Below are 26,522 nucleotides of genomic sequence, written 5' to 3'. Positions count from 1 at the left end.
ATATGATGGATCGAGTTTGACTCATTAGGTTCATGAGTTAATATATATATATATATATATATATATATATATATATATTTTGAGTAACTCATGAACCTAATGAGTCAAACTCGATCCATCATATTTCTTTAACGAGCTCAATTTTCAGCTCAAGTTTGGTTGATTTGGTTCATGAACCAATTTTATGGATCTAAATGATGGATTGAGTTTCGAACGAATATTGAATTAATTCATTGCTAGCCTTATGATTAGGTTTCATCGGATTTAAGATTATGTTTGAATTCAAAAATTAGATTTGATCAATATTTATGAGTGGTAAGAGACAAATATGACTCATTATAACCCACATTGTCACTTATTATCATGTTTATATACAACTATATACAGAATAATAATATTTCATTGGCACTAACTTTTCACCATACATATATAATTAATAAAATATATACATATGTATATCATTTGATATGTCAAATTACATATCCATAATAATAAATAATATTGAGAAGACTTTATCTAAAATGGATATAAATTATATTTAATCAGGTTTAGGTTCAAATTTAAAGGATGACTCAATCGATATTTAGGATCAGGTGTGTGTTCAAAAAGTATTTGGACTAATACTTAAGTCGAGTAGCATTCCAACCTATTTCATGCACCCCTAACATTTATAAAAGGTTATAATTGATATTGAAGAATATTAATTGTTCAAATATATTTGTAGTCTCAGTACAAATCAAATAATACTAATTTTATTCCGTGGAGCCTTTTTTCTGTAAGAAACAAAAAATAGATGGGGGAGAATGCAACCATGGAGTTGATCCTTGACATTAATTATGGATCAAAATATTTGTAACATAGTGGAACGTGTGCAATCGGCAATGAAATGAAATAAAATAAAATAAAGATTCTATGATGATGGTTATTTTCTTTCTCCTTACCCTTATTCAAGCCTAAAAACTAGAAATTTATACCTTCTTCAAGCTCTATACATTAAATACAAGAAAATCAAATCCTAACAAAATAACTATCATCATCAATCAAATCCTATCAAAATAACTATCATCATTAATAACATTGTAATGAAAGAACCAGGAATCACCCACCATGCTCCCATAACCATCACCAATAAATAACCAGTGTTGTGAAACCCGAGCCGGACGTCAAACCAGCAGAGGTTCATATTAGGTTTAATCGGTTTAAACGGTTAAACTGTCCGGTCTGACCGGATAATTTCGTACATAATTAATAATTTTTATTTATCAATATATAGTTATATATAAATGTAAAATTTTATATAATTAATAATTATGTATAATTATATTGAAATAATACATCTTTATCTTTTTTGGACCGTAGTAAAACAAAATATTAGAACATTGTCCCATTTTTTTATTTTTAAGTGAGCCGTCCGATTTACTTCCTGGGTTAATCCAGTTTAACCGGGTTTAACATGGTCGGACCGGATTTTTTCCGGTTCAAAGCGGTCCAACTCTCATTCGGTTAAGACGGCAAACCAGAGCCGTTTTCAAGTCCGGTCAGTGGTTAGACCGGTCGGACCGTCCGGTCCGGTTCTAACAACAGTGCAAATAACCCAAACCACTCACTCTCCAAACATGAATGCATGTCAACAATAATATTATATACATTAAACATAACTTATGATAGAATATATTGTTCCATTTATATAATAAACCTTATTTTTGGGATATTGTTATTTTTGTAAAGGGGTGTATTTTTCCTTTAGACCACAAAAATGTAGATTTTTTTTAAATTCTAACCAGGCATGTCATCTATGTGATCGTGTTTAGGTGAGAGCATATTTGTTGTCCACCATTTAATAATTATTACCGGAAGAATCACAAAAAATGGGACAGATATGTAACATGTTTATATCATGTTAGCATTTCTTATTCACACTGTCGTTAAGGACCCAATGCATAAGGGTCAACGAATATCAGATTGGAAATGAAAATAGAGTTTAAAATTTGCGCACTGATAGTGTAAAGTTTTTTACACTATCAACATATTATTGATTATTGATTTGTATTATTTTGTTTGAAAAAAGTCAATGATGGTTAATAAATCAATGCTGAATAATTGACTAACAGTGTATACATAAAAATAATGTTAAAGGACAAAAAAATTAAATCTATATTAATAATGTCATCTTCACAAAACATCACACACCCTTTCCTAAAAACCCATACAGTTCCTATAAACATGCATTTATTATCAAAATACCCAAGCTATCATCTAAAAAATCTCACCAAACTTTAAACCCCAAGTGTTATTAGTTTCTAAAACCTAGACCAGACAATGTCTAATAATTCATGATATATAAGCTGAATGACTTAAAAGTAAAATGATAATGAGATTGATGATTCAAATCTTATGCAATATAAAATACTAATATACTAGTATTTACTTATCGGAAAAATACTGATGATATGTAGCTAACATAGGAATTAGTCGATAAGTGATGACATCACGTTTATTGTCCTACAAAATTTGTCACTTGTTATGATTCGTTGAAAAAATATATTTAAATTAAAAGTTCAATAATTAAATATTTTTATGACCAATCACATAAACTAACATTTTAGGACAAAAGATATGCTCCCAAATGTAAAAGTTTAATAATTAACTGTTTTTATAATCAATCACATAAAAGTGACTTTTTAGGTGTTCCCAAATATGACCAACTATGTATCTTATACCAACTACGAAGTTAAGAGGTAGAGTTTTCTGCATTTGGGATTTGAAAGGTGAGGGGCATTTTTCAACACAAAAAATAAGTTATGATTATTTTTTCCCCTCAACATTTAACAACATGGTTAACAAAATCACTACAGGTGAAATACACTTCTTTAAACATTAGAAACAGATTCAAGAACCAACTTGCAAACCCTTAAACTGTACCATCAATATAAGGTTTCCATGCAAATCTTTACAACTTTATTGTCTCACAGCTTCAACATTCTCCAAAAGTTCCAGGAGGTCCAAAGCTCAAACATATATATACTAGTCAAACAAAAGGCGACGCCTCACAGATTTTGGAAGATTAGAACTCGACACATTCCTTTTATTTGCTGAGGCTTCACCCTCTTCGGTGTCGGGTTTCTTAGATGACTCTTCTTGTTTTGACTCATGTTTAATTTTGGTTGATGGATAGAACTTTGTAATGTTGAGTTGGATACTTTTGGAGTTTGGTGATGCTGAATTTTCATTTTCATATTCTTGAGATCTTGAAGTAGAATTCCTTTTTCTTTTCAAATCCTTCTGTTCCTGTAAATCACAAGCACCAAGATGTACTCTTTAGACTCAAACTTGCAACAACACACTAAGTATAACAAAAGGAATAGTGAATAACTACTTCAAATTATGCAACACACAGACAAAAAAGCTTCATCTCACAAGAGCAAAATTAACTACTTCTCTGTAAAAAAAAATGGCTATCACTGTATAGGAGACTTTGATCTCAGCTAACCCAAACCATATTCCTCACTTTTTTCTAATTTACCATTTTGGTCCCTTAGAAAAACCCAAAATGGCCCCCAAAGATTTCAACTGTGGGTAAAATTAATCCTTTTTAGGGTCAAATTAATCTCTATCAGGTGTTGTAAAATATGCTAAAAAGGACTAATTTGACCACTACTTAAAAAAAATTGAGGACCATTTTGGGTCTTTCAATTTTTGAGGGACCAAATTGGTAAGGTCAAAAAATATGAGGGACTGAAATAAGTATTTACTCTTAAATTAATAGATTACAGAGAAAACCAGGAATATTCCATAATAACTCGATTTTATCAAGTTGACCTCCAAAAATTTATAATTCTAAGACAAGATTTTCAATTCTTGCTATGAACCATCAGAGATCCAGATAAAGAATATATGAATGTTCAATTGACAAAAAAGATAAACCATAGCTGGATGGAAATATTATAAATACCTGTTCCTGCCGAAACCTTTTAACTTCTTCAGGAAAAGCAGCTCCTACAAGGTCCATATTTTCATCTGTCAACAAAAAACTGCATCCATCATCCACGTGAATCATAGGAACATCACAGTCGTCCAGTAGATCCACCAATTTGTCATGCTCTACAACATCTTGTTGTGTGCCAGACTCGTTTGAACGAATTGCATACGTGAAATTTCCTGCTGCTCGTTTCCACTTTACCACATACAACTGAAATCCATATATACTCTTCACACGGTGTAATGAATCGAACTCATATTGCCCAAAGAACAAACTTTCTACTGTAGTAGAAGCTTTATCTCTCAAAAACATGGTGGACATCATAGGAAACATCAACCGTTGAATGTACGACGGCTCCCAACGCTGATGGAAGTTTAAAAAATCAATCAGCATCCCAATATTGGGCCTCTCCCATGTGATGTGAGGGCCATCGTTTGCTGCAAAAACAGAGGGAGCATATATCGAACAAGGGACATGGAATAACACATAAACAACCTTAACTGAGAGCAATGGCATCCAAAAAATATAAGATAACATTCATTTACGAATTATAGCAAGAATCACAGTTCATCTTACCAGAAAAGTGACCATTATCACTACATAAATACATATCAATGATTTCATCATTGGGAAAATTTGGCTCCTCTGCAATCTTGTGACAAACTTTTGTGTGCCAATTTTCCAGCCTTTTCTGTTCCTTATGCTTCCTATACTGCCAACCAAATAACAATAACTTAAGTGCTATAAGAAATCATAGCAAGAAATGTAATTGCAGAAAACTTATATTCTTTGAGCAACAACAAAAGATCTAAGGGAAAAGCTCCTCTAATGTGTAGAGTATGAGCACAAGTATATCCACCCTTGATTTAATCTAAATTGCAATATAATCACGACCTACTAATAATCTAAGGGTGGATACACCATTGCTCATTATACACATAAGCTCACTTTAGAGGAGCATTATCCAAAATCCGGAAAACAAATCATTGACATGGAATTCTAAACAGTAACAAATTGCATAGTGACTAAACTAACTGAGAGTGAGAGACCATACCCTACCACATGAGAAGCAATTGCATTTAAAACCTTCTTCTTTTAGTATGCAACCTTGGCCATCATTTGATATACAATATTCACAGGAGAACATGATATGGTCTCGTTTGCTGCCTGGATGCCCACAGAATGAGCAGTGAGATTGTTTTGTATTTGGGGAGTTTCCATCCGGATGCATATCGTCCTCCGATTCAGTTCTGATGGGAACTTGTAATGCATTCCCTTTACCTATCTCATGTAATCTACATTGAAGATTGTTCTCAATTCATTATGCCAAGGTAGAAAAAATTACATCAGCCACTGTTTCACACCTAAAGCTAGAAGCTATGATATACCTCTCACAATGATTTGAAATATTAAATCAAAATAGGGTTAAGGTACAAAAACATCACGGAAAAGGAAATTAAGAGGGAATGTCATATCAAAATTCTCAAATAAGGAGGAACTTATAATATTAAAAATTTCAACAGGAGGGGTGCATGTAATTTGTTCAGTCTCGAGGGGGTGTTCTGTATGTGTATGCGCATGTGTATGTGTATGCGCGTGCGTGTGTGTATGCGCGTGCGTGTGTGTATGCGCGTGCGTGTGTGTATGTGGGTGTGTGTGTATGTGTGTGTGTATGTGTGTGCGTGTGTGTATGCGAGTGCGTGAGTGTATTTAACTCGTAAAGATTTATACCTATTCAATATATCATCTTCATTAAATGCCTGAACAAAATGAAGAGCAGTCTCAAGCCCAACTCCTCGAACACCATTCATATCATGATCATTTCCAACCAAAAGAGAGATAGCTATTAATTGTTTCCTCTTCAACCCAAGGCCAGCTTCAATATCTGAGATATTGTAACATTCAAATGGTTCCTGCATGCAATGAATTTCTCAAACTTGCTAAAAAATGAAAGAAAACAAAATCATCTTTCCTGACAGTAGTGCTACGTTATGGGAGATGAGATAGAGAAAATACAACAAACTAATCTTAATTTTTTTTTTCAAAACATTTATGCTAATAACACTCAAAAGTCAAGCAACCAGGTTAGTATCACGAAACGTAATACCGGTTAGTAAAATTCATCTGGCATAAAACCACATGGAGTAAGCAAAGATGAAAGCAAGCATTGTAATCAAATTGATAAATCATGTGTTACATTATAAATTGACAGGAGATGGAATGGAATATAAATAAATGCAATCAAGATGACCACTTACTTTGGAATTCGGGCGGAAAGATTTTATAATGCATTTGGCTCCAAAAAGGAACGCATCACTGTCGGCTGTAATGCAAGCATCTACATGACCTTCACTATTTAATTGAGCACAGAGTGCTTCAGCCTCTCCTTTAGCCTTTAATACAGGCATACCAAGTAGTTCCACAAGTTCCTGCAACCAAACAATATGGAACTAACAGCAATGTCTTCTAAAAGATAAAAAACTACATTTAGATCTTGGAAGTAAATAACTGAAGTAGTGTTCCTGCTATAAAATATAGAACGAACTTTTGGGACGAAAATTTGATTGAATTTACACATTTAGCAGCTAAAATATTCCAAAACAGAATTTGCAGAATGATTTCAAGATGATGGTAACAATCAAGGTAAAGAAGTATTGTACCACACATTCTTTAACACAGCTTGAAAATGAACGGTTCCTCTCAGCTGAAACACCTTGTTCAGGCACTGGCAAGCTATTCAATTCAATGCCAGAAGACCGGAAAAATCTCGCAATCCTAGCCTGTGACTTCAAAGGTGACGGAGTCCCATCAACTACAAACACCGGGAATGCTCCAAACTACAAAAAACAATATTTCATCAACAAAAATCTTGTTCACCTCTCATTTAACAGTTGCATGATAACTTATAGCATAGATGCAGTGTTTTATATTGCATTCCGTGATCGCAGCCGCAATATTGTGTTTTCAGATTCTCCTTAACTGCAATTGCAGCCACAATATTACAGTTTCGAAGTCTCCGCAAGGCATCGCGACCACGTTGGTGGCAATTTTCCGCAATCGCAGCGCAACTGCAACCGCGACCACATACATGTCTAAAAAAAATAACTCCCAATCACAGACACCCTACTCAAAGTACTACAAAATTTCAATCATTAAGCCTCAATTGGTGTTACTCAAAGGATTGATATAAAAAGCAAAACCAAAAGGGTTAAATGGTCAATTAAGTCACTAACATTTCACAATCAAACTAAGTAACTAACCAAATAATCTATTTTTTTTATATAATTCAGTCAAAAGGGTCATAAAATAAACAACACCCCAAAAGGAAAGAAATTAAAATCTGTAACTTTCCATCAGATTCTCTACCATCAAGAAAAGGGTTCACCTTAGAAAAGAGATTAATGGTTCTGAAGAAGGTGAGTCTAAGGTGTGGTTTTCTAACATGGGTTTTGATAGCATTAGTGTGTTGAACAATCCAGAATGAAAGGTCCACAGCGACTCGCTTGTTCCTCAAGAAATCAAAACCTTCGTTGCGTGCATAGGGTTTCAACAGGTCCCAGAAATTACCACCAATACCCATCGTTTTATGATTAATTGAGATAATGGGTGTGCGATAACATCATCAAAATTCAAACTTTTCTTGTGGAACTCAGTGAGCTATGTTAGGTTTCGTTTTCGAAGGAGAGGAAGAAATGTTTTTTTTGTTTTTTATTTATTTATTTACGTATTATAGCCGTTGGTATTTATACTGTTTTATTGAAAGCCCATTTTGTATATTGGGCTCAACATTGTGGATTCTCAAAAAACAAATTATCATTACACTCATCTTGATCATGAACACACATTTAGGTTTAGTTGCATGCATTGTTTTTAATTTTGTTGTTCATAAAGCTTTTATGTTTGACAAGTATTTGTTATGGGAGTTAAAGATTGATGTTTTAGGTTATTTTTAAGAAATAATATTTTTCCTAAATTAAGATGTTGTTTGATATGCATCTCAAGCTTTAAAAAATTATTTTTTATACATATAAACTAATTATTATTTTTTCACCTACTCAGCTTCTGATTATTTTTTGCAATAGATTATTTTTCTAGATTTTTGTCGAGTCTAATCGTAGCCTAAGCCAGATATATGTTGGTCTAAATTCAATCTAAACTATCCTTAATATAACCTACTAACTCAAATCCTCACCTTGTTGTATAACTAATTATACACACAAATAAGTACTTTTTAATGTAATATTTCTTTGTTAATACTTCTTTAAAAATTTAGTAATAGTTCATAATTACCATTAGAAATGTTAATGTGAGCATAATGATATATTTTTTTGTCTTATAATTCGGGTTGTTCAAATCCTATATGTGGATTATATTCCTCTATAATACAAGAGCTACTTGTAAAACCAACAAAATATAGCTAGTCATGACATTATAAGATAAAAAAAATACTAGTTTGGATTATGTATAATGTTAATACTTAATACTACTTAACTCATCAATTCCATCCAAGGCAAGAGGAACCAAATTGTTTGCCTAATTTTTTTATACTACCAATGTACCCATTAGGTAACGAACTAATTCCTTTCGAGATGTACAAATGTTTTTTTTAACGAGTATCTCTCCTAAAAATATCATTATATCAATGTTTTATGGTTAATTGTTAGCCTGATTTAGACAAACTAATTCTCAATATTATTTTGCAAATGCACAATTTTAAATTTTAATTATTGTTAAGAATCTTAACAGTAGGATGAAGGGAAATTTTATAAAACTAAGGAAAAGTTAATATTATGTACATCTGCTCCTCTGCACATATGCTATCTGTGATCATTATCTTAATCATTTTTTCTATAATTATTTAAAATTATAACGAATATAATGTAACCACACTCACATGCAAAATCATGCACACTCTAGTTTTTTTTACTCTCATGCATATTTTATTGATTAGTTAGAGTTTATACAAAATTCAGCAAATCAATCCAATTATATATTAATTAATAATATTAAATCTTATTCTTAAAAACAGTTAGTTGTAAGACTCATTCCGGAGCTAGAGTAATTTTATAAATTAATTTCATTTTATCTTTTACTTTAATTACCAACCCCTATATTATAAAATCGATTACTAAATATTGAATGAGAATACTTAAAAATACTCAAACTCGCATATGGCATATGACATGTATTAATATTTTTTTACCTATCTTTATTTTACAATTACTATGTTATAATTAGAAATAAAAACATTTTTAAAATGTTAAAAATTAACAAGGATTCAATTTTAAATATACTTTGTAATAAGAAAGCAAGTGCAATAATTACAAACTAGTTAAATTATAATTGAGTTAAAATCTATGGCCTATGGGATAACTTACATGCTTTATAGTTAAAAATATATAGTAAAGTTTGTTTGGGAGTTAAATTTTAAAGAGGAAGGAAGAGAAAGAGAAGATTTGAGATTCATCTTACAAGTATATTTTATGGCTCTCAAACCTTCCATTTTTTCTTTTTTCTCTTCCAAAATCCAAAAACTAACCTAAGGATAAAATGAAAAAAAAAGAATCCGAATAAAATAAGTTAGTGAAATAGTATTTGCATCAATAATATAATAATTTTTACATCATTCATTATTTACGTATTAATTATTATTGATTTTAAAATAAAACTAATATAAATGAGTAATAAATAATATATTAAATATTGTCCATATAAAAAATTTTACATTGTTAATACATACACATTAAACTCTTTTTTTAATTTATCCTTGATTTAAAACAAATGTGTATTGCACCAAATAATTCTATTATCAAACATGAAAACATAAAATAAAAAAGTATAAAGGTAACTTGACAAAAGTTAGTCAAATTAATAAAAACTTGATGTGAGGAAATGGTTAATGATCAATATGTAAATATTGTGGATATTCAGATTTAGACCAATTTATAAAAGCAATAAAACAAATCCAAAAAACTGAGACCCTGAAAAATGAGTTTGATTGGATGATGTTGGACAATTTTACAAAATTGTTCATATTTTTTGTTACAATTTTCAGAAATGGGCCAATCTAGAAAGAACTTATATTTATTGCATACACTCCTAAAACGGGTTTCTTACCTATTGATGGGTTACTAGTGTTATTGCTATTTTTGTTTTACGGTTGGTGAATATTAATGTTGAATTTAATAATTTAATGTGTATCTAATTTGGTATTTAGTTTTGGAGTAGAACTTGACACTTTAAAAAGTATTAAAATTGTTATTTTTCAACATGCATCTTTTATATGGTTTTTATATGTATTTGATATTTTGAAAATATAGTAGATCTATTATTATTTTTTATTAAAAAATTGAATTAAACTAAACTTTAAATCGTATATAATTTTTGGATTGGATTAGATGTTTTATGCATTATTTAGTTGAAGAGTAGAAAATAAGAGAAATAGGGAAGGGAGAAAGAAAAGTGTGAGAAAGAGAGTAAGTTTTTGTATTATTTAATATGATAGAAATAAAAGAGAAAATGTAGATATAAATTTTTTAATGATAAAAATATTATACACTAAAAAGAATATGAAAAAAATGTTAGTACTAAATTAAAATTTTAAGAATTACAACTTTAAAACTTATTGTAAAAATTATATTAATGTAATTTTAAACAATATTTATGAAGTAAAAAAACATAAAAGAAAAATAATGGTGAAAAACTTTGCAAATAAATAATAATAATATAATATAGAATTGCTAAAGGGATTGAGTTTATCATTTCACTTTCTACTCACATTTGGAGAAAAATAATTTGGTCGGTCTCATTTACTTCTTATTTCTCTCATTCCTTACTATCTCAAAAAGTCTATTTTTTACAACTTCTTTCATCTCTCTCCACTAAACCAAATGAAGGCTTTAAAGTAAATTAGTCATAGTACTATTAAACATAATCTTAGTAATATTGTATCATTCATCAAACTGATTAAGGTGTTGATATATTAATAAAGTAATTCAACGGATGATTCATTAATTAAATCGCATACGATGAAATTATATATTTATATTGTTCAAAATTAATAAAACATTTGATCTATTTATACTATTTGTTAAAGCAAAACATGTGACTCAGTGACATAACATGTTCTAGAAATATAAAAAAGTAGTGATTGTGTATTTCATCATCTATACAAATACTTTGACAAAACTTAAATCGTTTTCATACAAAACTTGTAATTTTCAATAAAAATCAACAGATATGATCGATTTAAATGAAAATCAAGCAATATAATTAATTTTAACTTGTATGATTACATAACCGAAGTAATTAATATATCAATATAAGGTGTCACCTCTTTGTCAATTAAACAGACAGACCAATGCTATATGATTTTCATAACACTAATTAAACTACCAACAAGACGTTGGTTTAGTGGTGTAAGATTTCACTACATAAGTTTGATTATTAGGAGCAACACTTACTTACAGAAAAGGGTAACCACGAAACCCAAAAGAAATTAATTTCTTATCCAATGAGAAGGAACACTCTGGATAGGACAAAAAAAACATCAAATTAAACTTTATAAGTGGGCTCGTAGAATAGAGAGGGCTTGCCTTCAAAGTCATCTAAACATGTTTTTTCTCATGACCAAAATTGCACAATTTCTCTCTCCTCTCACTTTCTCTTTCTACACTTTCCATGCATAAAGGACAAAAACATTATCGACATGGTTACTTCTGAGACTAATCAAACAAGTTTCCATTTTTGTGCAACGAAGTAAACTCTCTCTTTCTATCTGTTTCTGGGTTGGCAAAGTCAACATGCAAAATCATTTGAGCCCCCCAAAACTATAATCAATTTTTTTTTGTTGAATTGGGTTTTGGTTTTTGGGTTTTGTGGTGTGATGATGAAGAAGAACGAAGAACAGGGTCGTAGTTTGTTTGGAATTTCACTCACAGATAGACCCAGATGGCACCAATTCCTCATTTGTTCATCTGGTTTCTTCTTTGGGTACCTTGTTAATGGAATCTGTGAGGTATATATGTTCTGTTTGGTTTTTCTTGAATTCTTCTTTTGTTTTGTTTAACGGGAAAATCACAATTTTGAATAGTTTAAGAAATATTTGGAGAAAAAAATTCAAAATTTGTGTTTCATGTTTCTTTCTGTCTGTAGAAAGGGGTTAAATTGGGGTTTGTTTTGTTTGAGATGGTAAGTTTCTTCAACTTCTCTATTTTTTGCTGTTTTTTTGTTTTAATTTTTTACCCATAATCAGTGACCTATTGATTAATTTTTTGGGGTGTGGTTTGTCTTGTTTTGACAAATGGAGGTTAATCTAATTTCTAGAGAAATGAAGATGCCGAGAAAAACCATAGGGCGAAGGACTAGGAAAGATTTAAATATCGATGTTTTGTCAATGGAACATTATGATGTTTGATCCATGTAACTGACCTCACATTAAGGCTTGTGTGTTCTTTGTTGTTGTTATTTCTGTATCAATTACAAAAGTTATCATTTTAAGAAATCCAGCTGATAACTTATTTGCTACTAATTATTTTGCTTGATTTTCAGGAATATGTGTATAACAGGCTCCATTTTAGGTAAATTTCATCCCCACAGTACTTTTTCAATTTCTTTACTGATTGTAGCTTTGGTCAGGGACTTATAGTGTGTGATTTGGTGTCTTATTTCAGCTATGGTTGGTACTTCACATTCATTCAAGGCTTTGTTTACCTGTTTTTGATTTACCTTCAAGGCTTCACTAGCAAGCAAATGGTGAATCCATGGAAAACTTATGTGAAACTTTCTGCTGTACTTATGGGTTCTCATGGCCTAACAAAGGGGTCATTAGCTTTTCTTAACTACCCTGCACAGATCATGTTCAAATCCACTAAGGTATGTGTGGCTTTTCTTAGCTAAAGTATTTGAAACATCTTGAATGTGTTTTATTTTATTCCGAAGTTAGTTATTGGGACTCAGATTGTTCCATTTATGTGTTTACCTTAGTGACTTCGTCACCCTCGCACTTATGTCCGAGTGGATCGAAATTAGCTGACTTGTTCAAGAGATGCTATAAGCTGTTTTCCCCTCAGTTTGTGTCACCATATTTCATAAGCTAACGGCACATTTAGCGTTGAAAATTTAAACCTAATAGATCTGATTTTGGTATAACAGGTGCTGCCAGTGATGATAATGGGTGCCTTCATACCAGGTTTGAGAAGGAAATATCCATTGCATGAGTATATATCTGCAATACTTCTGGTAGTTGGCTTGATCCTATTCACATTAGCGGATGCACAGACATCACCGAATTTCAGTGTCATTGGTGTTGCTATGATATCCGGTGCTTTGGTCATGGACTCTTTTCTAGGGAATCTGCAAGAAGCAATCTTTACTATGAACCCTGAGACCACACAGGTAATTTTGCACTTCTTCATAATCCTGAGTGCCTATTAACACTCCTAATTGTCTATTCATACATTTTATTAACCAATCATAATATAGTAAAATAAAAAATCAAAGTTGTGATTGGTTATAAAAAAGTGTAAATAGGCAATTTGTAGTACCGATAGTATTTTTTTTGTATAACCATAGGTATTCCATCACCCTACGGGTAAGGCACCATATGCGGCTGACCCTCTTAACCAGTGTCGCTCTAAAGAATCGAACTTTTGACCTATCTCAGGATGCAGTAGGGTCTTATACCACTAAGTCAATGTCTTGTTGGTGTACCGATAGTATTTGTGTGGAATCCTATGTGCTTTTTCAAGTGAAGAGAATGAATTTATGTCAAAATTGTAATCTAAAGTGTTACATATTAATCATAAATGAAATTCTTAACACTTTTTCATTGTTAACACAGATGGAGATGCTCTTCTGCTCTACTATTGTGGGTTTGCCTTTCTTAATCCCACCCATGCTTTTCACAGGAGAATTATTCAAAGCATGGACTTCATGTGCACAGGTAAATTTGGAATAAATTGTTCCTTTTAGCACACTACTCTACTCTACTTTTTTCTAAATAGAATCCACCTTTTCTTTTATATCAAATTAAACTTTATAAGTGGGCTCGTAGAATAGAGAGGGCTTGCCTTCAAAGTCATCTAAACATGTTTTTTCTCATGACCAAAATTGCACAATTTCTCTCTCCTCTCACTTTCTCTTTCTACACTTTCCATGCATAAAGGACAAAAACATTATCGACATGGTTACTTCTGAGACTAATCAAACAAGTTTCCATTTTTGTGCAACGAAGTAAACTCTCTCTTTCTATCTGTTTCTGGGTTGGCAAAGTCAACATGCAAAATCATTTGAGCCCCCCAAAACTATAATCAATTTTTTTTTGTTGAATTGGGTTTTGGTTTTTGGGTTTTGTGGTGTGATGATGAAGAAGAACGAAGAACAGGGTCGTAGTTTGTTTGGAATTTCACTCACAGATAGACCCAGATGGCACCAATTCCTCATTTGTTCATCTGGTTTCTTCTTTGGGTACCTTGTTAATGGAATCTGTGAGGTATATATGTTCTGTTTGGTTTTTCTTGAATTCTTCTTTTGTTTTGTTTAACGGGAAAATCACAATTTTGAATAGTTTAAGAAATATTTGGAGAAAAAAATTCAAAATTTGTGTTTCATGTTTCTTTCTGTCTGTAGAAAGGGGTTAAATTGGGGTTTGTTTTGTTTGAGATGGTAAGTTTCTTCAACTTCTCTATTTTTTGCTGTTTTTTTGTTTTAATTTTTTACCCATAATCAGTGACCTATTGATTAATTTTTTGGGGTGTGGTTTGTCTTGTTTTGACAAATGGAGGTTAATCTAATTTCTAGAGAAATGAAGATGCCGAGAAAAACCATAGGGCGAAGGACTAGGAAAGATTTAAATATCGATGTTTTGTCAATGGAACATTATGATGTTTGATCCATGTAACTGACCTCACATTAAGGCTTGTGTGTTCTTTGTTGTTGTTATTTCTGTATCAATTACAAAAGTTATCATTTTAAGAAATCCAGCTGATAACTTATTTGCTACTAATTATTTTGCTTGATTTTCAGGAATATGTGTATAACAGGCTCCATTTTAGGTAAATTTCATCCCCACAGTACTTTTTCAATTTCTTTACTGATTGTAGCTTTGGTCAGGGACTTATAGTGTGTGATTTGGTGTCTTATTTCAGCTATGGTTGGTACTTCACATTCATTCAAGGCTTTGTTTACCTGTTTTTGATTTACCTTCAAGGCTTCACTAGCAAGCAAATGGTGAATCCATGGAAAACTTATGTGAAACTTTCTGCTGTACTTATGGGTTCTCATGGCCTAACAAAGGGGTCATTAGCTTTTCTTAACTACCCTGCACAGATCATGTTCAAATCCACTAAGGTATGTGTGGCTTTTCTTAGCTAAAGTATTTGAAACATCTTGAATGTGTTTTATTTTATTCCGAAGTTAGTTATTGGGACTCAGATTGTTCCATTTATGTGTTTACCTTAGTGACTTCGTCACCCTCGCACTTATGTCCGAGTGGATCGAAATTAGCTGACTTGTTCAAGAGATGCTATAAGCTGTTTTCCCCTCAGTTTGTGTCACCATATTTCATAAGCTAACGGCACATTTAGCGTTGAAAATTTAAACCTAATAGATCTGATTTTGGTATAACAGGTGCTGCCAGTGATGATAATGGGTGCCTTCATACCAGGTTTGAGAAGGAAATATCCATTGCATGAGTATATATCTGCAATACTTCTGGTAGTTGGCTTGATCCTATTCACATTAGCGGATGCACAGACATCACCGAATTTCAGTGTCATTGGTGTTGCTATGATATCCGGTGCTTTGGTCATGGACTCTTTTCTAGGGAATCTGCAAGAAGCAATCTTTACTATGAACCCTGAGACCACACAGGTAATTTTGCACTTCTTCATAATCCTGAGTGCCTATTAACACTCCTAATTGTCTATTCATACATTTTATTAACCAATCATAATATAGTAAAATAAAAAATCAAAGTTGTGATTGGTTATAAAAAAGTGTAAATAGGCAATTTGTAGTACCGATAGTATTTTTTTTGTATAACCATAGGTATTCCATCACCCTACGGGTAAGGCACCATATGCGGCTGACCCTCTTAACCAGTGTCGCTCTAAAGAATCGAACTTTTGACCTATCTCAGGATGCAGTAGGGTCTTATACCACTAAGTCAATGTCTTGTTGGTGTACCGATAGTATTTGTGTGGAATCCTATGTGCTTTTTCAAGTGAAGAGAATGAATTTATGTCAAAATTGTAATCTAAAGTGTTACATATTAATCATAAATGAAATTCTTAACACTTTTTCATTGTTAACACAGATGGAGATGCTCTTCTGCTCTACTATTGTGGGTTTGCCTTTCTTAATCCCACCCATGCTTTTCACAGGAGAATTATTCAAAGCATGGACTTCATGTGCACAGGTAAATTTGGAATAAATTGTTCCTTTTAGCACACTACTCTACTCTACTTTTTTCTAAATAGAATCCACCTTTTCTTTTATTTGCAGCATCCTTATGTGTATGGAGTGTTAGTCTTTGAAGCAATGGCCACATTTATTGGCCAAGTCTCTGTCCTTTCACTCATTGCCCTTTTCGGCGCCGCCACCACCGCCATGGTAAATTGCTCTCACAAGCTTTTCCTGCTTTCATTATGTTAATTGGGACCATTTTACAACCCCTAACATTAATGAGTCTCATGTGAAAAAAAACAAGCACCATAGAGGGTCTTCAATTCTATTAAATGACCAAACATTTATTAACCTCTTCTTACCAAAAATTTGAATTTGACTTGAAAGTTGATATGGCCCAGTGGGATGATAAAATATCTTCTAATGTTTATCATTCAGTGGTGATGGGTGACATGTATATCTAAATTATAAGAGCAGCCAACATAGATGTATGCAGTCTTATTCTCATAAACAAATAGGTTGTTTTAATAATTTGAACTCGTGAACTCCATGTCACAAGTCAAACAAACAACTTTATCGTTGCGCCAAAACTTACCTTCTACATCCGAGTAAGGATTCTCTCCAGTACTGAAGAGACAATCACTACAAAAGCAATGGAAAATAACTTTTATTTACAAGGAAATAATTTTTTTGTCATTGAAATTAAAAGGAAAATTAAGAACTCCTCTCTCTAGTACTGGAGAAGATCTAGTTCAATGTTTGGATGATATTCAACTTCAATCTCAATGAATATAAGAAATAACCTACATATATTGGATAACATTTCAAATGTGATAACATTATATTATCCTAACTTACTATCCTTTATATTTGATGACAGATAACAACAGCAAGAAAAGCAGTGACATTGCTATTATCATACTTGATATTTACAAAACCATTAACAGAACAACATGGTAGTGGACTTTTACTCATAGCAATGGGCATTACATTGAAGATGTTGCCTGAGAATAAACCCATTAGCACAAAGAGGGTATTAACCACTTCTCATAGTTCAACTTCAGAAAAGTATAGTGGTGATGAAGAACTTGGAGAAAATGAGGAAAAGAGGCCATTGGTTTAGCTCACAAATGTTCTCACTATAATTTTTATTTTGGAGTCATTTATCTTAGATATTATTTCTTCATATGTCTTTGTCATTTAAGTCTCATGCTAAAGGGGAAAATAATATAATTTGATCTAATGTTATCTTTTTTATATTATTTTTTTTAGTTGAATACTTTTATATTCATTTAGTTTTATACTCATTTTGATATCTACTTTTTAGCTTCTTTAAATATATATATATATATATACATATATATATATATATACATACACATATATATATATATACATACACATATATATATATATGTATGTATGAACAATTGTTACAAGTTACAATAATTGTTATTGTGATAAACAAAAACTAATAATTAATATGAATTTTAATGTTAATTATTTATGTATGGTTGTATTATATATATATATATATATATATATATATATATATATATATATATATATATATATATATATATATATATATATATATATATCTCTCGAGATATAAAAACAAAATAAATCATCTTACTATTCATAGATGACTTAATTAATTTTTGTACCATCTCTTCAATCAATTGTGCATGGCAAATTTGAACCAGAAATAAAATTGTAAAAGGTTTGGATGAAAGAACGTATTATCTAATTGATTAAATCAGTCCAATTGGCTTAACTGAATAGTATAATTGGATAACGTCATAAATGTATATAATTAACTAGTATGGTACTTATGGGAAATATGAACAAAGAATAAGAAACATGTCTCTTGTAATATGAAGGAATATATTATTTCTTTATTTGAATGACTCTCGAATAAAAAATTATCAATGAAATGTTAAGACTATTGAAAAAGAGCCTATATATAGTGTTTGCTCTATCAGCCATCACTTAAGCAAGAGTATAGTAAGAACGAGAAGGAGATAAAAAAGTTTTTGTATAAACCAAGAACACTACACAACAACTAAATGGAGGATCATATCGCTATGGGTAAATGTTAATAATTCTATAACCATTCTTATTACGCGAAAGTTATGGATTCTTAAGATCCATCTACACCTGACTTCCATGATCAAATTTACATGTAGTATCAGAGCACTGTGTTTAAGAATTTATAGTTTTCCATTAATTTTGATTCAATCTTAAATGATGTTTTGAAATATGTTCTTAAATGTTTAAATAACCAATATATAATTATTTCTGCTGCACTATAAATATAATGTTAACATGGATGAATTAAGAACTTCACTATATATATATAATAACTTGTGGTATTCTATAATGCATTTTATTTCTGTTTTATATATAACAGAATAGTAAAAGGCATTTACAATATATATTAAAAGCATTGTTCACTTTATATAGCCTTTCGTATTCTCATTTGAAGTAACAATATGCTGAAATTGTTTCACTGCAATATATTTACATATATTTTGTTACTGTTATTATGCTGTTACTATTGTGCTATATTTTGGAGAATGTGAAAAACCGAACATAAACAATACATTATGTTCTTCAAATTTTTGTATATGTTCTGCAAACACTTATATACAAATGTGTTTTTGGAACACATATTTACTGTTAATATTATATATGTATGTAAAATATATTATTACATTACATTCACTGTTAACATTATATATATATATATATATTAATATATATTATTAGGTTAAGAAATATGTAATATATATATAAGGTTAATATGTATGATATACATGTGATATATAACCTTCACAAATGACATATAATTAAGTGTAAATTTCATTTGAATTTTTGATGTAATTATTTTATGAATATGTATGTAAGTTTGTAATTTATGTACATGTTTGACACTCATATGTATCTCGGATGAAAATCTTTTGTCCTTATTCGTGTTCTCATTTGTATCCCAAACCATTAAAATATCTCACTTTATTGCAAAAATAAAAATAAAAACATAAATTTACTTTTAGTGTTTGGAATTATTGTATGATAGATTTGTTAATTACCGAAGTGGTCTAATTTTTATGTCATTTAATTCTAAATTGTATGATCATTTTTCATTTGTTTGAAATTATTGTATGATATATTTGTTAATCACCAAAGTGGTCAAATCTTTATGTTTATTTAATTCCAAATTGTATGATCATATTTCATTTACTTATTAATTTGATACTATGAATGATATAACAATTATTTGTATATGAGTAAATTGAAATTCATTATTATAAAATAATTAAGAATCATCCAAAGGTTGATTGTTTGTTCTTATAATCAATGAGCATTATGATGGTAGTGTAAATGCACTATTAGTTATATTTATATATATAAAGATAGTAAATATTTCTAATTTATGCATGCATCATTGCGAAATTATGTGAATTTATTTTAGTATCATTATGTCTAGTAGTATGGTATATTGATAGATTACTCAAAGATAGACATTAATATGCACTTATGAAGTTAGTCTGAATTAATTTAGTATGTTAGTATGTAACTCAATGTCTCAATGTTTTTGTTTAATTTTATTGATTGCAGTACATGTTGTTTTGCATTCGTAATTCTCATTTGTTCTAACTTTCAATGGACTTAACTTCTCTGAATAGATTGAACAAATCTAATTTTACCTTGGGGTAATAGATTTGGATTTGTCACTTAGAGAAGATAAACCAAGTGTTATTATTAATATAAGCATTGAAGAACATAAAGTTCATTACAGAAATTGGGAAAGATCCAACAAATTGAGTCTAATGTATATGTGAATGAGTATTGCTGTCAACATTAAGTCAGTTCTTCCTAAAACTGAAAGTGCTAAAGAAATGCTAAAGTTTGTGGAAGAGCGCTCCCAAACTGCTGACAAGTCTCTTGCTGTGACACTAATGAGTACATTGACCACCATGAAATTTGATGGTTCTCGTACTATGCATGAACCTGTCATTAAAATGACAAACATTGCAGCAAGCTAAAAAGAAAGTCAGTAAGAAACATGACAAGAAAGGGAATTGACTCTTAAAGATTAATGATCATCTTCTCAAATCCACAAGAAGGAACATCATAATAACATATGTCATTTCTGTTAAAAGATTGGACATTTCCAAAAGGAATGTTCAAAACGCAAAGATTGGTTTGAAAAGAAAGGTAAGCCTAATGCTTATGTATGTTTTGAATCAAACTTAACAGAACTTCCTTATAATTCTTGGTGGATTAACTCTGGGTGTACTGTTCATGTTTCTAATACCATGGATTCATTACGACCCGAACTACAAGACCAAATGAAAAATTTGTCTTTATGGGAAATAGAGTGAAGGTTCCAGTGGAAGCCATCATGACTTATCGTTTAATCCTTGCCATTAGACATCATTTAGATTTATTTGAAACCCTTTATGTACCTAATATATCTAGGAATTTGGTTTCTTTATCGAAAATTGATGTTGTTGGATACTCTTTTAAATTTGGTAATGAATGTTTCAGTTTGTATAAATATACTCATTTAATTGGCAATGATATATTATGCGATGGATTATATAAGTTAAATATTGATAATCTTTTTTCTGAAACACTTTTAACCTTGAATCATAACGTAGGAATTAAGCGTGGCTTATTGATGAACGTTCTGCTTACTTGTGACATAAAAGTTTGGGATATATTTTCAAAGAAAGAATGAAATGATTAGTAAAGAATGAAATCCATTCGGATTTAGATTTTACTGATCTGAATATTTGTGTGGATTGTATTAAAGGTAAACAAATAAAACACACAAAGAAATGAGCCATAAGAAGCACTAAGCTTCTTGAAAGTATACAAATAGATATTTGTGGACCTTTTGAGTTAATTCTTTTAATAAGGAAAAATATTTCATTACCTTCATCGATGACTATTCACGTTATGGACATATCTATTTATTGTCTGATAAGTCACAAGTGTTAAAAGCCTTGGAGATTTACATTACTAAAGTTGAAAGACAAATTAGATAAAATGGTGAAAATTATCATGTCTGGTCGAGGTGGTGAGTATTATGGAAGATATGATGAAAATGGACAACATCCTGGACCATTTGCTAAATTCCTTGAAAGTTGTGGCATATGTGTATAATACACAATGCCAGGTACACCGCAACAAATGGTGTATCATAAAGGCGTAGTAGAACATTGTTGAATATGATTAGGAGTATGTTGACTAATTCATCTTTACCTATTTCATTGTGGACTTATGCTTTAAAGACTGACATGTATTTATTAAATAGGATTCCTAGTAAGGCAGTTCCAAAGATTCCCTTTGAACTGTGGACATGAAGGAAACCTAATTTAAGGCACCTGCATGTTTGAGAATGTCCAGCGTAAATTAGAATTTATAACCCACAAAAAAAAAACTGGATGCAAGAACAATCAGTGGTTATTTCATTGATTATCCAGAAAAATCAAACGAGTATAGATTTTATTGTTCAAACCATGCTACAAGAATTGTTGAGTCTGGGAAATTCTAGATTCATTGAGAATGATGAGATTAGTGGGAGAAACACCACGTAAAGTGAAGATTCAAGAAGTGAGGGTACAAGTTCCATTTAATTGTGTCCTTAATAATGTTGTTCCTCAAGTTATTGAAATGATGGAGAACAACAAAATAATCCCATTACTGAAAATGAAGTTGATGAACCTATAGTAGAAGAATCACAAGAGATAGCATTAAGAAGATCTCAAAGAGAAAGACGGTCTGCTATTTCTGATGATTATGTGGTTTACCTACATGAGCCAGAATGTGACATAGGAATTGAGAATGACACAGTTACATTTTCACAAGCCATGGATAGTGATAATGCCAATAAATGGTTAAATGCCATGAAAGATGAATTAAAATCTATGAAATAAAATGAGGCTTGGGACCTTGTTGAGTTACTAGAAGATTCCAAAATAGTTGGTTGTAAGTGGGTTTTCAAAACCAAGCGTGATTCTTATGGTAACTTAGAATGTTATAAGGTCAGGCTTGTAGAAAAAGGCTATAGTCAGAAATATGACATTGACTATAAAGAGACGTTTTCACCAGTCTCTAAAAAAGACTCACTTAGGATTATCATGGCATTGGTGGCTCATTATGATTTGAAGTTAAACCAAATGGATGTGAAAATCGCCTTTCTAAGTGGGGATTTAACAGAAAAGGTCTATATGGATCAACCAATGGGATTCATAGAGAAGAGAAAATGACACATGGTGTGTAAACTTAAGAAATCAATATATGAACTTAAACAAATTTCGCGATAGTGATATCTTAAGTTTAATGATACTATTGTATCTTTTGGGTTTAAGGAAAACATTATTGATTGATGTATATACCTAAAGGTCAGTGAGAGTAACTTCATCTTTTTGGTTCTATATGTTGATGACATCTTGCTTGCAACTAATGATCTTGGTCTTTTAAATGAGACTAAAATGTTGCTCTCTAAAAAATTTAAAATGAAAGATATGGGTGAGGCAAACTATGTGATTGGAATAAAAGTATTTCGTGATAGATCACAAGGACTTTTAGGCTTGTCTCAAAAAACATATATTAACAAAATTTTGGAGAGATTCAGAATAGTATATGTTCAGCATCTCCCGTTCCAAATAAAAAAGAGACAAGTTTAGTATGATGCAATGTCCAAAGAATCACTTGGAATAGAAGCAAATGGAAGAAATTCCTTAAGCATATATAGTTGGGAGTTTAATGTATGCCTAGACTTGTATGCGGCCAGATATTATTTTTGCAATTGGAATGTTAGGAAAATACCAAAGTAATCCTAGTATAGAACATTGGAAAGCTGCAAAGAAGTTCTAAGATACTTACAAGGTACAAATGATCACATGCTTACTTATAGGAGATCAAATCACCTTGAGGTGGTTGGATATTTAGATTCAGACTTTGTCGGACGCATAGACATAAGAAAGTCTACTTTCAGTTATGCGTATTTATTAGCTGGAGGAGCTATCTCATGGAAGAGTGCAAGCAGACTGTCGTTGCTGCATGCACTATGGAAGCTGAATTTGCGGCATGCTTTGAGGCCACAGTTCATGTTAAATGGCTACAAAATTTTATTTCAGGACTTGGGGTTGTCGACAGTATTGCCAAGCCGCTGAAAATTTATTGTGATAATTCAGCAATAGTTTTCTTTTCTAAAAATGAGAAGTATTCTAAAGGTGCTAAACATATGGAGGTGAAATACTTTACCGTTAAAGAAGAAGTTCAAAAAACTTAAAGTGTCAATTGAGCATATTAGCATTAACTTTATGATTGCAGACCTTTTGACGAAAGGGTTACCGTCCAAAATATTTATTTTTCATGTAAAAAATATGGGTATTATGTTTGCGAATGAATGTTGAACATTATGTTATTAATAGAGTCTCAATATTTTGACACTCCGAGCTCGTTAATATTAAGTTTCTGATTAATATTTTATTTTCACACTTATGTAGACACGTGAGAATGATAATGTTGAAAATACAATTTTCTTTCTAAATGACATTATTATATGATTTCCATTAATGTGTCGTGTTAAGAATAAAGCTAATATAGTAGTACATGGAAGAGACTATATCGAATAAAGGATGTATAACCGTCATGACTTTTATTAGTTATTGTTCTTAATCATGACTTGTAATGTAATGAATATGGAAAACATATTCTGGATATGCGTATTATGTTTGATGTTTATAAAATCATGAATTGTATTGTCACATGAGACAAGTGGGAGAATATAAGAAATATGCATTTTGTAACATGAAGGAATATATTTTTTCATTGTTTGAATGACATAACTCTTGAGTGAAGAGTTATAAATGCTAGGACTTTTGGGAAAGAGCTTATATATAGTGTTTGATGGAAGCACTATAGTAACAAGAAAAAAAGACCATAAACATTGTCCATATCTCTGCCCATAAAGATTGCTCTATCAACTATCACTTAAGCAAGAGCATAGTAAGAACGGGAATGAGATAAAAAAGTTTCTCTATAAACCAAGAACACCACATAACAACTAAATGGAGGATCGTATCGCCATGGGTAAATGTTAATAATCTATAATCATTCTTATTATGTGGAAGCTATGAATTCTTAAGATCCATCTACACATGACTTCCATGATAAAACTTACATAAGAAACTACTAAACATAAAGTTGATGTAATATTGATGTATTATAATATATATAAGGGAATGGACCCATTGATATGTATCCATGCAACAATAAGCTTAAACATATTTACCATCTCTTTAGAGTGTAGACATGTATTACAAGTGTGACGGCTTAGGACCTATGATAATGAAAATCTCATTATATTTTTTAAAAATAATTTAATTAAACATCTTCACTTGTCTGTTTTATTTTATTAATATATTTATTTTTATAAATCATATATTTTAGTATATTTTATAGTTTTACTTTGGGTTCATTTATTAATATGATAATAGTGACAATATGGTTAAAACTTTAAGTTCCATTGAAATTTAAATTTTATAAATTGCTACTTTGTTCAAATTTTTGTGTTAAGTTTCACATTACCTCCAAAAAAAACTACTTTTATCAGTAAAAGTGTTATACATAATGTGTGAAAACCTGTAGTCACACAATTTCCTTAACCCCATAAAAAACTGCTCATAGTAATTTTCCCAATAAATTTAGGATCCATAATTTTTCCTACACATGATCTTAGATATATCAAAATTGACTAATAGCTTATATTTGAAAATGAAAGTGGATACATCTAGATGAAGAACAAAAATCATCTGTATCAAAATTACTTTATCTTTTTATCTCAAGCCAATCATGTACTCCCAAATATATAATGTTAAATTTAAAAATTAACTTAATTTAATTTATCTTTTAATTTTTGCATATTATTCCAAATTTATTAAAGTTTTAGTAGCTCAATACTAATTTATATATATTTTTTAGTTGTATCCTTATTTATTACTTTTTTTCACCCTCTATTTTTTTCATTTCTTTTTTGTATCAATTTTTACATTATTTAATGATTTCTTAATCTATGTATGTAGACTTAAATATCAAAAGATATAAAACTAATAAAATAATATATATCTTTATATCATGAGATAAATCATCTTCCCAGTCCACTGGAAATGTGACGCTTGTCATATTTGTTATTTTATCAAACATTATATATGTTATTTCATCAAAATGTTCATGACGCGGCAACTTATTATAAATAAATATGACTTAACTTATCTCCTTACATCAGAACACTATTTCTAGAGGAAATATCTTACATAACTATGACCCAAAAGGAGTACGGTTTAAGGTAGGAGGAGCATTTTTATATAGAGTATTTTCAACTTGAAAGCAACCATCAGAGTATCAACTCCTATGATATTTTTCATAATTCATAATCAATATGTGTATTTCCAATTCTGTTGGGGCTGACTTTGTAAGTAAAGGTGTAGTCATAAAGTATATAAACTTTTTTCGTAAGCATTAAATGTTCCCCATCCATACATATAGTGATCAGAATCCAATAATGTAATAATGAATAGAGAATAATGTATCTCCTTATATTATGAGATAACTTATCTCCTTTATCCAGTGAAAATGTGACATGTGTGCTATTTTGTTTATTTTTAAAAATATTTTTATAAAAGATGATAAAACATAACACATGTCATGATTTCACTGGCAAAGAGGAGATACTCTATTCCCTAATGAATATACCTTATTTATTCATGTTAGACACAAATGCATTTTAAATAGATTTTTTTATAATTAACATAACGTATCAATGTTAAAAAAGAAAAGTCTAAAGAAATGTGATTAGATTGCATGTAAGTGTGAATTACACTTTATTAGCACCTGAAGCTAAGAAGAGAGTCAGTTAATGTTATACCCTTTCCAATGCCATATGGAACCATGTGTTCATCAGAAAAACGTGTCATTCGGATTGCCCACAAAACAATAAAACATATTTATGAAAATATCAACTATTTTAATTTGCATCATGCAACTAGGTCATAATATAAACTTTTCAACCATATTTTTCCACATTTACGATAAATGTAACAATAATCATAATTTAGAA

General features: G+C 30.6%; 2 protein-coding genes across 3 annotated transcripts; one reads left to right on the top strand and one right to left on the bottom strand.

Annotated features, from left to right (window-relative positions):
• On the bottom strand, positions 2,887 to 7,683 carry LOC109325984 (flap endonuclease GEN-like 1). Its single transcript, XM_019558634.1, has 8 exons — positions 7,365 to 7,683; positions 6,640 to 6,816; positions 6,238 to 6,408; positions 5,711 to 5,892; positions 5,034 to 5,274; positions 4,556 to 4,691; positions 3,953 to 4,416; positions 2,887 to 3,288 (listed from the first exon to the last, which is right to left on the bottom strand). The coding sequence occupies exons 1-8, from the start codon at positions 7,557 to 7,559 to the stop codon at positions 3,025 to 3,027; spliced, it is 1,830 nt and encodes a 609-aa protein (XP_019414179.1). The 5' UTR covers positions 7,560 to 7,683; the 3' UTR covers positions 2,887 to 3,024.
• On the top strand, positions 11,593 to 17,603 carry LOC109325467 (UDP-galactose/UDP-glucose transporter 2-like). 2 transcript variants are annotated; one of them, XM_019557864.1, is made up of 7 exons: positions 11,593 to 11,996; positions 12,530 to 12,558; positions 12,652 to 12,853; positions 13,133 to 13,375; positions 13,821 to 13,922; positions 16,484 to 16,591; positions 17,265 to 17,603. In XM_019557864.1, exons 1-7 carry the CDS (start codon positions 11,865 to 11,867, stop codon positions 17,505 to 17,507), a joined length of 1,059 nt encoding a protein of 352 aa, XP_019413409.1. In that variant the 5' UTR covers positions 11,593 to 11,864; the 3' UTR covers positions 17,508 to 17,603. The 2 variants fall into 2 exon arrangements, with proteins under 2 accessions (XP_019413409.1, XP_019413408.1); XM_019557863.1 differs by lacking the exons at positions 11,593 to 11,996; positions 12,530 to 12,558; positions 12,652 to 12,853; positions 13,133 to 13,375; positions 13,821 to 13,922 and adding exons at positions 14,069 to 14,471; positions 15,005 to 15,033; positions 15,127 to 15,328; positions 15,608 to 15,850; positions 16,296 to 16,397.

Source organism: Lupinus angustifolius, chromosome LG13, assembly GCF_001865875.1.
Source record: "Lupinus angustifolius cultivar Tanjil chromosome LG13, LupAngTanjil_v1.0, whole genome shotgun sequence".
NCBI lineage: Eukaryota > Viridiplantae > Streptophyta > Magnoliopsida > Fabales > Fabaceae > Lupinus > Lupinus angustifolius.
Note: the sequence above shows the minus strand (reverse complement) of the source record. Positions and strands in the feature narration are given on the sequence as shown.